At 39.2% G+C, this 14,617-nt stretch overlaps 1 protein-coding gene across 1 annotated transcript; it reads left to right on the top strand.

Annotated features, from left to right (window-relative positions):
• Positions 1-1,653: 1,653 nt before the first annotated feature.
• Positions 1,654-12,250, top strand: arsh (arylsulfatase H). The gene is made up of 11 exons (XM_040147632.1): positions 1,654-1,759; positions 3,580-3,735; positions 4,019-4,140; positions 4,293-4,415; positions 5,542-5,744; positions 7,401-7,621; positions 8,307-8,443; positions 8,777-8,914; positions 9,092-9,251; positions 10,021-10,142; positions 11,015-12,250. Exons 1-11 carry the CDS (start codon positions 1,755-1,757, stop codon positions 11,422-11,424), a joined length of 1,797 nt encoding a protein of 598 aa, XP_040003566.1. The 5' UTR covers positions 1,654-1,754; the 3' UTR covers positions 11,425-12,250.
• The last annotated feature ends 2,367 nt before the right edge of the window (positions 12,251-14,617 follow it).

The following is a 14,617-nucleotide window of genomic DNA, read 5'->3' on the forward strand; positions in this document are numbered from 1 at the left end:
TGTGTGTTTGTGTGTATATATGTAAATGTATATATATGTATATGTGTGTGTATTTGTATATATATATATACACACACACACATATATATATATATATATATATATATATATATATACATATACATATATAGTATTGTTAATAATAATAGTGTTTTTCATTGATAGAAAAACACCTTTATGTAAAGTTTGTGTGCCTGCCTGCTGTTATCTCTCTCTGTTTATGACTTTTCTTTAGTGCCAGTTTCTTGAGTGGTGAACAAAAAGCAATAGGGCATCATAAGAAATGACCTGAAATGCTTGATATGTGAGGTAAGTTTAGAAGGGAACTGATATACACACAATTTGGAGCTTTGTGAATGATTTATGGCGACAGGTCCATAAAGATACACCTGCCGCTCTCAGAATTCAAATGATGGAACCCACATCAGTTTTTTTAATAACTGTAGATGTGCACATATTTATTTCGTAACCGTCAGGCATTACACCCACACCAACACTAAAGCATCTAATTAAACCCAGCACTACGAGCAGCTATGGAGACCTCTTATTGACTCAATAATGGAGCTGATTTGATTCCAAATAAATTAGACGTAATTATCTTTCATGGTTGAAACAATAAAACTCTGCTGCATTGGTGTCTGCGGGGTAAACTGACTCATAAAAATACCAGAGATGGAAGACACATTTAGGGAATTTCCTGAAGTAAAAGTACATATACCTCTGTGTAGAAATACTCCGTTACAAGTAAAGGTTGTATAGCTATAAAGAAATATTTGAAAGTGACAAGTTATTGATTTACTGTAATATGACAGCAAAGGTTTAATGTCTTTTTAACCAGTGGTTCCCCAGCCTGGGAATCAGGAACTCCCACGGGGTCACAAGATAAATCTGAGGGGTCACGAGATGGTTAACAAGACAGTGGAAACTTTTGTTCAGTTTTTGCTGGCTCCACGCATTTTTCTTCAAGAGTTTTAACTCATCAGAGCGCTAAAAACTATTAAAATTGCCCAAAATGACAAGGAAGAATCACTTTGTGATCAAACTACTCGCTAACAACTTGTCACGAAGGGTTGTGATTGTGTAATACAAGGCTGTATTGGGTCACAAGATAAAAAGGATGGGAATCGGTGGTTTGAACTCCAGCAACGAGCAATTTTCATCACCTTTTTATGATATACTTTTTGTCAAATCTTGGCCTGAGAGATCTAGTGGAGTCATTTTCCCCTTCAAAACGTGTTGGAGAAGAGGTAAAACTGCACAAAATAGAAATCCCGAGTAAGGTACAAATTCATCCAAACTGTGCTTAGGACGAGCACACGAGTCTGTCTACCTTGTTACTTTCCACTGATGTAAAATATTCTTTGGACTGAGTCATTTCATAACACACAATTTTCACAGCATGGATGGGGCATGATTTGATAGCGGGACAGCTGAAGAGCGCACGTTTAGAATAAACCTTTGCATCCTAAGCATCATCATCATAATCAAACACACACACATATATATTCTTTCTTATCCCTTTAGTCATCTGGTGACTCCTAAGATTTTTCTTTGAGCATTTTACAGAACCTGACCCCCCCGTCCCTTTTCTAAGCCTTTTTTGAGCCTTTCTTTGTGCGCACTTACTCCGCGCAGGAAGGCGATGCGGCCGTCTGCGCTATAGATTCAGGGAGGCGGGCCCCGTGGCTTCGCAAGAGGGGCGGAAGTGCGACGTGACATCCTTGCAGTCTTGTGAATCAGTTCACTGTGCAGACATGAGGTGAGTTCCCGTGGTTTGCCTTTGCTTTTTTTAAGACGGTACATGCATCGTCTTCTACATCAAATGCAGTAAATTGTCCTGAATAAACTTAAAAAAAAAAAAAAAAATAGGACCTAAAACTACATGATGCGTCGATCTGTTAACGACGGTGTTGCATTCCTCTTGTAAGGTCCATGCTGCGATGTCAGACGACTTGTTGTCAGTCTATACTCAGTCAGCATTAGGTGCATTGGTCTCCCTCGTTAGCTCTAGTGCCGATTAGACACATTGTTGCTGACACCCTGGCACAGATCACGGACTCGTGCCACAGTGGTAAACAAATGGGCCAAGTGACGACCTGTTTCCTCGTTGGCGTGTGATTTCACGCGATTAACTGTCAACCGAGAGAGAGCACTTGGAAAAAAAATAAGTGAATATTGTTGCTGAGGGTCAGCTTTAATGGGACTGTATGAAGATGCACTTTGTAGAGGTCGCATGTGAGCAAAACCTGAGTAAGAACTGAGACAAATTTTAAAACCCAAGTGCAGTAAGTTGCGTTTTAAAGCAGCAGTAGTGATTATTTGACCATAATCAGTTATTCTTTGGATGAATTGTTTGGTATATACAGTGGCAAGAAAAAGTATGTGAACACTTTGGAATTTGTCTTCTGCATGAATTAATGAAGTTACAAGTATAGACAAACAGGATGTACTTCAGCTGATAACACACAAAAAATAATAATCTTTAGTGTCTTTATTGAACACACCAATTAAACAGTCCCAGCGCTGCTGGAAAAAGTGAGTGAAGCTTTGGATTTAGTTCAGGAGGAATAATAGAACATTCTTCTTTACAGAGCTGCTTCAGCCCAGCCGTTTTCTTCGGATGTCTGGTGTGAACGGATCTCAGAGCTCATTCCACAGCATCTCTGTTGGGTTAGGGTCTGGGCTTAGCTTTGTTTGAAGTCGTTCTGTAGTAGATTTACTTTGATGTTTAGGATCATTGTCCTGCTGCATCACCCACATTCTACTGAGCTTCAGCTGTCAGGCAGCCCCGCTGACATTATCCTGTAAGATTCGATGATAAACCTTGGAATTCGGTTTCCCCTAAACGTAATAATATCTAAACTTTGAGTTGACTTTCTTATCCTTTCCAGCTTTATGCAAACCAACAGATTTGTGTCAGTAGGTCCTCTGAGACCTCTTTTTTTGTGAGACATGGTTCACATCAGCAGATGCTTCTTGTGAATAGCAAACTCAAATGTTTGAGTGCTTGTTATAAGTCACCTCCAACCTGGTTTCACTGCTTGGACTCCTGACTCCAGTTAGCTTTTGATGATGTCATTAGCCGAGGAGATCACATACTTTTCCCAACCTACACTGTGAATGTGTGAATGATGTCTTCAATATGGACAAGAACAATACAATGATTTGTGCGTTATTAGTTAAAATAGATTGTGTTTTTTCATAACTGTGATGTAGATCAATATCTGACCCCATTTTAAGACAAAATTATACATAAACGCAGATCACTCCAAAGGGTTCACTTACTTTTTCTGTCCGCTTTATGTCAGAAGACAGAGAAAACTGCCCATCACAATTTCCCCCAGTCCAAAGTGAGAAGTGCTGCCTTGTTCGACCAATCAGTTCACAGTAACAAAAGTAGAGAGCAAATTGTTGCATTTGAGAGGCTGGAATCCGAAAATGTTATTTTTGTTTGGTAAATAAAGCAATAAATGTTCTGTTATTCGATCTATTTACTAATTATTTTAGCACGAGAGGGTTTATTTATTTTTCCCCTTCAGTCAAATTAAATTAAAATCACTTTTAATCTTCTACCTCAAGGTCCCCCCTGGTGGCACCTCTTCTTCTCTCCCTGCTCCTGGCAGCAGGAAGTAATGCCACAGGGGAAGAGGTGGACAGGAGGCCCAACTTTGTCCTGATGATGGTGGACGACCTGGGTATCGGTGACGTAGGGTGCTATGGTAATGATACCATCAGGTAAGTCGTAACAAATGTGTGTGTGTGTGTGTGTGTGTGTGTGTGTGTGTGTGTGTGCGCACGCGCATCTCTTCCTCTGTTGCTCATATATTGTCTGCTCCTACTCTGTTTATTGTCAGTCTTTAATTCTTCATTATTAAAAGGTTCTTCATCATCCCTTTTTGTTTATTGTGTCAGATGGATTCCACTCTGATGTGTTGATCAGATATTTTTTGTGCCTTTATTTCTTTATGTAGATGTCTTTTCTGTCTACATATATATTACACTGGCTCTGTCCCTGTAGGACACCTAACATAGACAGACTGGCTTCTGACGGGGTGAAGCTGACTCAACACATTGCAGCTGCTCCTCTCTGCACCCCGAGCCGGGTGGCTTTCATGACAGGGCGTTATGCGCTCCGCTCAGGTAACAGGTAACAGATACTCTATCACAGTGCAACTAGGGGACGTCCTGTCACGTTTGTAAAGCGACATATTTTTTGTGTGTGTGTCAAAGACAGTATGATCCGTGTTTGTGTATTCATTTTATTTCTGCATATGTGTGTGTCTGTTGAGTAGGAATGGGTAGCACAGGCCATGTGCAGGTGCTGTTGTTCCTCGGAGGTTCGGGGGGGCTTCCACCAAGTGAGAACACGTTCGCTAAGAGGCTGCAGCAGCGAGGATACACCACCGGCCTAGTGGGTGAGATAACATAATGGACATTTCAGCAGGTCAGATGTTCTCCATCATGAAGAGATTGAAGATGGGTCAATTGCGCTGCCGCAGTGGCACTTGCATATTTACACACAGCTATGCTTGTCTGCCCATGCTTGACTTTTCTTGATCTTCTGCCTGTGTGTATTTTTGAAAGGATGAAAAAACATTATTTTACGTAAGGAGGCAATTTGAAATGCAGTTGGGTACATCGTCGTTTTCACACTTTACAAGTGTTGGCAGAAAATGTATGGTTTTGCACTTGGCAAACATTTTTTTTGTGCAAGTAAATAAGAGAAAGATGCTTGGGTGTATGTAAGAGCTATAACCATATCATTCTCCATTCATGTGACAAAGCTAAAGAATTTCATAGACGTCTTTCTATTTCTGGCTTATCCTTGCGTTCTTGTCCAATTTAAAAGAACCAACTTTTTGTAGCTGGAGGGAAACTGATTTTAAATAGGCTTTTGCAGCAGAAAAATATGTCTTAATTGTGTGTGTTGCTTTCTGATGGCAATATTATTGAATTTAATGAACTGAAAATGGAGTACAATTTAAATGATGCCAACTTCTTTCAGTACGTACAGTTAAAGGTTTTACATGGCAAAGGGCATTGCACATAGCCGTAAAGACAGTGCTGATTAGAAAAAACTGCAAAGTAACCCTTTCCAAACTTTCACAACTCTTGCATGAATATAGAATCACAGTGGGAAAGAGACCTAGTAGTTTCTGTCACCACAGACCAGTGGGGAAACATATTGCAGCGTTCACATTATTAATTAAATAGTTTTAGGTGTAAAGTCATTCAAGTGAAGATTTCCTGGTAATCTTAAAGAATATTTAAATGGAACAAGCAGCCATACCTCTTTAGGGACAGAGTAGCTGTTTTACAGATACTTGGATACTCATCAGGTCATCTCTTAATATTTTATCAGTTAGATCACTTTTCAGTGGCTTGTATATCTGTCTTGTTTCCTTGTTTTTTTGTTTTTTGTTTGTTTGTTTATTTTCTCGTGCTGTGTCTGCTCTTTTCCTGTTCCTGTTGTCCTATTCATGTCTCTTGTCTGGGTTTTTGAGTCTAACACTCCATCTTTCTCTCTCCGTGTCTCTGCAGGTAAGTGGCACTTGGGTGTGAACTGTGAACACAGAGGGGATCACTGTCATCACCCGAACCAGCATGGCTTCAGCTACTTCTACGGCCTGCCGTTTACCCTATTCAATGACTGTGTGCCTGGAGAGGGGAGTGATATCCTGGCAGGCCTCCAGCACACACTCCGAAATATGATCATTATTCTTGGAGTTGGACTTTTCACACTGGTAAGGGTGATTGTGTGTCACTCCAGCTTTTATTTTCCTCTCCTTATACATGATCACATAAAGGGGCATCTGAAAAAGACACGTAGACAATATGGGGAAAAGATGACTGATCTCGAAAACAAAATTCAAAACAAAAAAACGAACAAAACCGAGAGATACATCTGGGTTGCCAGGCAATGAGGGGAAAAAAAAGTTGCTGTTCTGAAAAGCAAAATAACTAATGTGTAATCACTTAGCCATGTGCCACAGGGTTGGAAAAAAGATTGGGAACAGAAGCTTCAATTGTGAAGCTCAGTGGCGTCAGCCAGAAACCTGTTTTAGGGGAAAGCAAAGTTATGTCGAAACTGAAGTTTGGTGAGGTCCTGGCGATAGTAAGTAGGACAAATGGGAACCAGCTGTGCCACAGGTAGAGCAAGCAACAAAGCTTGAAACAAGCGTTTGTTCTAAAGAGGAAAAGTAAATGAGTACAAAATAATGAACGGCAATAATTTAGTGTGGCCTGCAGGGAGACAGAAGTCTATAAAGCTATTTTCATATCTAAATTTAGATACTGCACTGTATGTATGAACAAAGGACACAGTGTGCTTCTTGTTTCACGTGGTGAAAATAAGTAACTACTTTGGTAATGGTTCATCTAGAGGCAAAATCATGGAACTGCAACAGAATCCACCTCCAAGTAATGTTAAGTAATGTGAAGTGTCATGTTACATTACGCGTCAGGTGGAATACATTGAAACAGCTGTGTGTGTGTGTTTGTTTGTGTTTTTTTGTGTTTGTTTGTTTGTGTGTGTGTGTGTGTGTGTGTGTGTGTGTGTGTGTGTGTGTGTGTGTGTGTGTGTGTGTGTGTGTGTGTGTGTGTGTGTGTGTGTGTGTGTGCAAACTTAAAAGAGCTCGAACACAAAGCAATGGATGAGTGGCAGAAACTACCGGCAGGTGCAAGAAGCTTCTAGATGGCTACAAGAAATGTTTAGAGGCTGTCATTGTTGCCAAAGGTTCTGCAACCAAATATTAGTGAAGGCTGCCAATAATTGTGTCTGGTGTAAATTTTGTGTTTGTATTTTTTCACTGTTATACAAGTTTTTTTTTTTTAAATTTTCTCTTGTTCAATATATTATGTAGGTAACTACATAATGAAGTCCAGTATAACAACACATATGCTGTGTGCTCAAAAATCACATTGGTATTCCTATGAAAAATGTCCTTGGTATTAAAAGAAAAAACACTAAAATTCAAAACCCTGTCAATGAGAAAATTGAGCTTATTTAGGGAGTTACCTGTCCATGTTTGAAATTTTTTTTTTTTTTGAAAGCAAAAGATTTTCACTATTAACATGCGACATTCCTGGATATTTCACTATCAGCAATGAAAGATTGGGATTGTATATTGAGAAGCAACCCACATTACCATATAACACCATTGATTTTTGTAGTATTATTTCTTACCTTTTGTATGTTACAACTGTTATACAAACTATATATTTTTTTATTATCTTTTCGGCATTTTAAATGTAGTAAATTCACAGAATTCAAATTTTGTGAAAATCTGTACAATTACTGTCTAGCAGACCCACATCACAGGCAGTTACATATAAATATGAGGTTGTGTATTTTATGGCAGCAGTTTCATTTTGTGTGTGGATGTGTTATGTAATTTCAGGCGTGTGTCCGTGTGTGTGGCCTCCTTGAAGTCAGCCTGTGGCTCCTGGTAGCACTTTTCTTTCTCACTATCCTGGCAACCGCTGTGTGGTATGTGCCCTTTAAACTCCTGCCAACCTGGAACTGCATCATCATGAGGAACCAAGAAGTGATCGAACAGCCGATGACAGTGGAGACGCTGCCCCAGAGGTTGCTGGGAGAAGCCCAAAATTTCATAAAGAAGTAGGAATGCACAAGCAAAATAACACATTTGTTTCTTTGAACAAATATTCTGAAAAGAAAATGGCATCACAACTGTAAACTACTCTGTGCAGCCTTGTGTTTGCGCTCGGATCAGAGTAGTTTAATATTTCACACATATCTGTGGTGATTACTGTTTGACTAGTATTGCCCAGATGACAGAGAAATCATTAATCCCCAACAGTATTCATGATTTTCAGTTTCTATGGTGAGAAAAGAAGAATAAGTTTGGAGTTAGTCTATACTTTTCTTACTGTTTCCAAATTCCATGAAAAGACCAATACTAACACTGTGTTAGTCTATCTTTCAATATTTTCAGATTTCTTTAGCCTGCTTGTGGCACTTGTGGCCTGTTTGTTTCAACTGAAGACATAAATCTTGAAAAATAAAACGCTATATTGTTTCATTTCTAAATCATTTCCTAAAACACCTGGGCATTGTACTATTTTTGGCTGCAGATGTATAAACGTGTGGTCAGCTAGCGAGTGTTTACACTACCAGGACAGTGTATGTGGGATTGACTCAAAATAATCTACAGTGCCTCTGTTCATTAAGTGCCCATGTGCAACATGTCAGTATGTGGCTCGTTGACGACACGCTGTCTGTAGGACTGACTGACAATAAGAAAAATACAGCATTGCCTTATCCTTTACATCTTCCTCCACAGGAATGTTGATAGTCCATTCCTCCTGTTCTTCTCATTGGCCCATATCCACACGCCACTCTTCAAAACCCCTGCCTTTGCTGGCAAAAGTAACCATGGTCGCTACGGTGACAACCTAGAAGAAGTGGACTGGATCATCGGTGAGCCAGGACTGTAAAGGGAATGGGTTAATACTAGCATACATTGTTAAATATCATATAGTGGCCGATAGTGTTGGTTTGAGGGCAGTTAACTGTTGCAGTTGGCAGCCAACTATGGAGAAGCACTCAGGTGTTGACATGGCATCTTCAGTGGCGCCCCCTATGTTTCTTTTTCAAATGCTGATAAACCTTCCAATCTTCTTTCAGTTGTGCCTCCACATACAGCGGTTAGATAATCTGCTGAAATTGTTTGCTTGTTTACACCCAGTCTGATTTTTGTCTCTTGTATTACCTTACCAAGTATCTCTAATGCTACATTAATGTGTTTTCTAGGTAAATTGACAGAGACGGTGGACTCCCTCGGACTAGCCAACAATACTCTGATGTACTTTACATCCGACCATGGTGGACACCTAGAAGATGCTGACTCAATAACCGGCCAGAAAGGAGGCTGGAACAGCATCTATAAAGGTAGATGATGTCTTCAACTTTTTTTTATCCAAAGGCACAGCAATTTTTGCTGTATTTTATAGCAAGCATTCAGGTGATTCCCTGGTATTTGAAATCAAAACTGTATGTATTTGTCGATGCATTTGTTGCAGAAAAGATATTTGTGTTGTGTAATTTCTCTGAATTTCTCACTTCTAGGAGGGAAGGCTATGGGGGGCTGGGAGGGTGGGATAAGAGTACCTGGTATTTTCCGCTGGCCTGGCAGATTGGCAGCTGGGAGAGTAGTAGACGAACCCACTAGTCTTATGGACCTGTACCCTACGCTGAAGTATTTAGCAAAGGACACGCAACCAGACAGGTAGAGACTGGCTGATATGTGTACTTTCATTGTATTGTGTGTATTCTCGTTCACTAAGTCTTATTTGTTTCTACAGATTTCTGTGGGAAAGGTTGAAAAGCTTCTGTTCAGTATTTGACAATGGGCCGCCAAACCATAATACAGTGTTACAAAAACAGTGGAGAAAAGACCATACAATTACTCTAAACTTGAGCATAATAATTCAAGTGTTTTGAAGGCAGATGATTGCAGTTTTTGATCCAAAAGTAGCTCATTTTCTGTAAACAACCATGTCTTTTGTTTTGGAGAAGGCTGCTGTGTGAGCACTAATTTAGCCAGCATTTGAGGTCAGAGATGATACAGTAAATATGATTTGAATTTTGTTTTGTCATTAAGACAAAAAAACTTACGTACTTGTTACTTATTTCATAAATTATTAACTTCACATAACAAGCTTTCTTCTCGTGTTTCTAACATAATTACATATCTTTACATGGAACTTTAGTAATCTCAACATTCCTTTTTTCCAAATTTCTCAGAATGGAAATGCTTTATATTTCAAAATTAAAAAAAATAGCTCCTGCCACATATCCTATCTGACCTTCTGTGTGAAGGTGAAGAAAGGCTGACATTTACAATGTGAACTATTTCATTATAGAGCAAAAGGTCAAAGTCTAGCATCTACATGTCGTGCTGTGTTTATGCTCTCTCCCTTGACTTTAAAGCACACTGTATCTCATCATACTATGCTCTCTGCCCTCTATCTCCCTTGATTGCACCTTTCTCTCAGACATTTAGATGGCTATAACCTCATGCCACTGTTAGAGGGGAAAGTAGAGCGATCAGAGCACGAATTCATGTTCCACTACTGCGGCATCTACCTCAACGCAGTTCGCTGGCACCCACCTGGCAGTAAGTTCACACACACTGTTGACACAGAGATGTTCTGAATTATCTGGCAGACAAATACTTCTGACTGTCATAAGGTCTGATTGTTTATTCTGCATAATAAGGCCACCTGGGTTGATGTGACTTTAGCTTTAAGATAGAAAATAAACTGTACTGTAGCTTTCAACTAGCACAAATAGAATTTAGGATATAACTAATAAAAAAATGCATTATCTGATGCTCTCTGCAACAAAATCTCTCAAACTAAAATAAATGGAACGAGACAAAATACAAAACCTTTGAAGTTCTTGCTAGAATTGTGAATGAAAAAACTGTTTTTGAAGATGGTGGTTGTGTAGATTTTAGTTGTTCTGATTCCGAGTCAAGTTTTTATCAGTTTTTATTGAATCCTGGTTCTGGGATTTTATTTGACAAGAGGAGCTACCTAAACATGGTGAAAGCAAAAAACAAACAAAAAAAACCAACATTATTTTCAGAAGATTTAGGCAAGCATAACATATATTGAATGTGTAAGTGACAAAGAACTTCGTAATTCTTTTTGGCTAAAAGATAAAATAAATGTGAATGTTCTGTGTTCTGTTCTAAATGTTGCCATGCAAAAGCTGAATATTTATTTACAGTATTTTAGAGCGCCATGACTTCAACTGCCTTCTTCTGGTACAGTAAAGGTTTGTCATGTTAGATGACCTTCCTCTCATGGCACTTTTAAATTTAGAACCACATACAAATCAGAATCATCTCTTGGCCCAGTCATACGGAAAATGAGAAATTAGAATAAAAAAAATTCAAAATATTTTCAAATTTATTATATTGGGCTTTAACAGTTCTAAATATATACTGAATACATGTGTTCCCTGGTGTGTGTTTTCATCCAGATGACTCTGTCTTCAAAGTGCACTTTTTCACTCCCAACTTCTCTCCCCCGGGAGCTGGTGGATGCTATGACACTAAGATCTGTCAATGTCACGGAGAACATGTGACGCACCACAATCCACCGCTGTTGTATGACATTTTCCACGACCCTTCTGAGTCGCACCCACTGACCCCTGATACTGAGCCGCGATATGCCGAAATCCTCGAGCAGATTGCCAAAGCTGTGGAGAGGCATCGCAGTACCCTCACAGACCAACAGACGTCTGATGATACTCATTCACACACCAACGCTGATGTGCTCGGCGTTCAAAGCCAGATGACGTGGGACAAGATTATTTGGAGACCCTGGCTTCAGCCCTGCTGCGGGACCTTTCCATTCTGTGGCTGCACAGAGGACACTGCGCATATTTAGAAGAAAAATGCCCCCTGACACTTTAAAAAAGTTAAAGAGACTTTTAAAATAAAAGGAGCTTGGGCTTGAGTAAGCTCACGGTGCATTCGGGTGCTTTTACCATTCCAGGTGTTCAGAGCATTTCAAAGATGTGACATGAAAAGGTTTGGCTTACAGACTTGGTGTTAAAACTGTCCTGCCATGCTTTTCTGGATTTCCAATAGCACACATCCTGCACTGAGAAGCTTTGTTTAATCCAAAATTCAAAATGATTGTACAATGCAATTAATTGTATTGTAACTAATACTGAAATCGAAGCAACAGCCATATCATTTAGTGAAATCAATATAAACAATAACACAATAAATTAAGTCAGACAAATTAATTAAAATACTATTGGAACCGATCAAAAATTAAATGAAGATTAAACAATGTACTGACTGCATTATGCCTGTGGCCAGTGCAATATTACAGTGTACATACTGAGTGCAGTGTAGTCAGAAAAAAACCGAAACACACCTGAAGGGTAAGTCTGTCGGTTACATGTGTCATTTGTGAAATGAAGGATCTGTTCAGCTGACTCTCTGAAGAAAAATGTCAGCAGTGCTTGATACAATAAAAAGGTTACTTTGCTTGTGTTTCGGTTACTGTACCTGCATTCAAACTTATAGTGAGGTAAGTGTAATATTTGTGATGGCCCTCTCTTTCCTTAAAGTAGCTAATTCAGTCCAAATTTCAGTTAAGTGAGACTGAAAGCAGAGGTAAAATTCCTCAGGAAGTTGAGTTAGAGTGTGAGCCATTAGGGGGCAGAGTCAGACTGTGTTTGGGAAGATGAATAGCTGTACTGTGTTGGGTTTTTTTTTTTTTTTTTTGGGGGGTTCTGTGTGGTATTAATTTTGCATAAATATCAGTAACATGCATATTTTCAATGCAAAAGATACGTAGCCTTACTGCTTATGTAGCTACCTATGTAAATAACATTTGGTATTACTGTAACATAGTATAATCCCTTCCTTTGTGCTTTCTGGTTTGTTTGTAGTTCCAGTGGTCAGAAAAATACCACACAGTAACCATCCTTTTGGCAGTTGTTCCTTTTGCACTGTATTCTCCGTCAATCCTGCTCCATTTTCTTCATGCCTTGCTTCTTTCCCGTCACCTTCTTAAATTTTTACCTGTTGTTTCTTTCCCTTCCTATTCAACTGTATCATTTTGGTGGCAAAATTATGCTTTTTGGTCTGGCAAAAGGAATTTTCTTTTCAATTCCTCGCCTTCAGGGAGATCAAAGCACACGGTCAGATGCACAACAGCATGGCTCAAGGACACTAAGGCAGGCTGGATGTTGGCCAGCAGGGTGTCTGACTTTGACTTTGACTTTCAGATCTTCAATAATTTAAGACTTTAAAGACTGTGTGAACTTCTACATCATCCGTGTCATCATCATTCATTATTATCATCATCACCAGCACTTACACTGTCTCCCTCCAGCAGTGGCTGGCTGTCAACACATCAAAGTTTGCTTCAGCAGCAGGCTATAATTGCTCTCCTTCCTTCCCCTCCTCTCTGTTTCCTCTTCCTCCATCTCCTCAAACTGCCTTCTTCATCTCCTTCTCTTTGTTGTCCTCTCTTCTTCCTCATCCTCCAGAAAACTCCACTCTCATCTGCAAGTGAGGAAGGAAATTTCATCATCATCACTGTGCTCTTTGCCATCACAGTCGTAGTATTTACTCTCCCTGCAGCAGAGACCTGTACATCAAACACTCAGCAAGTTCATTACAGTAGCCACTCCATTATATCTCTACGAGTAAATCATGCAGTCGACCATACATAACGACATTTGGCTGCACATCAGAGTTAATGATGGCTGGTGGGATAGAATGTTACTGGCTGTACATCATGTCACACACACGTAACCATGTGCGCACATAACCACACAGAAACATACGTGTGCACGAGCAAAAATGCACGCACATGTTTTTATATACACATGCACACTGTATATCATGCTGTTTTGAACAGATCAGTGGTTTTCTGTAAAGGTCAGTGTTTCAGGAGACACCATAAAGCAATTTTATAACCCTCTGTTTGACACACATAAACACACATACAGCTTGAAAAGATGGGAATATTGCATGGAGACTTAAACACACTAGAAGTAGTTCTCCTGCATTAAGCATTTTATATACAAAAACACTAATAGCAAAGGGGCTGTTGCATGGTTTTGGTTTTTTGGGTTTATTTATGTATTTATTTAGTTGTGGGGTTGTGCCTATAGCTTGGATGATGCTAAGAATAGAGGTTATTTTAGACGAGAGAACATTCTTAAAATCATTGTCAGCCAACTGTGGCAGAATATCTTTGTTGTGGAAAATCTGTTTTGCATCTTTGCAATTTGCTTACACAGCCTTTGAAATTTACAGACCTAGAAAATGTGTTCAACATTTGAAACACACACTACAATTGTTCTGTCACTTAAATTCTTGACCATTTCTGAAGGACTGCATTGTCACCTTCTGGTAAATTATTAAGGTAATAGTTTAATATTTAAGGAAATGCACTTATTGGATATGAGAGTTAGATGAGAGGATAACACTTTCATATCTGCGCATTAAGTATGGAGTTACAACTGGGAGGCAATTAGCCTAGCTTAGTGTAAAAACTGGAAGCAGACGCTAAGCAGCTAGCCTAAGTTAGAAAATACTCCTACCAACACTATGTATCTAGTTTTTAGATATATCATAGGAATACATGTAACATGTTAATTACTGAACTTCAGATATACCCAAGCTAGCTGTTTCCTCATTTTCAGTTTAAGCGAGGCTAAAGATCTCCTGGGTCCAGCTCCATAGGGTACATGGGGTACGTAACGCACAGACATGAAAGTGATATTGATCTTTCATCTAACTCTCCATAAGAAAGAGAATAAGTGTATTTCCAAAAATGTTGAGCACTAGTTTTCATAGTTAGGTCACCAATCATCTTTAGTTAATGTAAGCGGCTTCATTTAAATGTATAAAACCTGATTTTTGACCATATAAATTATACTGTATCTACATTCACATTATCGAAGAGTTTGTCCACTGAAACAAAATAATTTTTGCTTTTTGCATTTGATCTTAACTAAGAAAACTTAAATGGTGAAATATCCCTATAAACACACCTAACAGCCCACCTCAGGATCACATCCTGTGCCTGTTTTCTCCACAACAGTCTCAGT

Source organism: Xiphias gladius, chromosome 16 (genome assembly GCF_016859285.1).
Source record: "Xiphias gladius isolate SHS-SW01 ecotype Sanya breed wild chromosome 16, ASM1685928v1, whole genome shotgun sequence".
NCBI classification, from domain to species: domain Eukaryota; kingdom Metazoa; phylum Chordata; class Actinopteri; order Istiophoriformes; family Xiphiidae; genus Xiphias; species Xiphias gladius.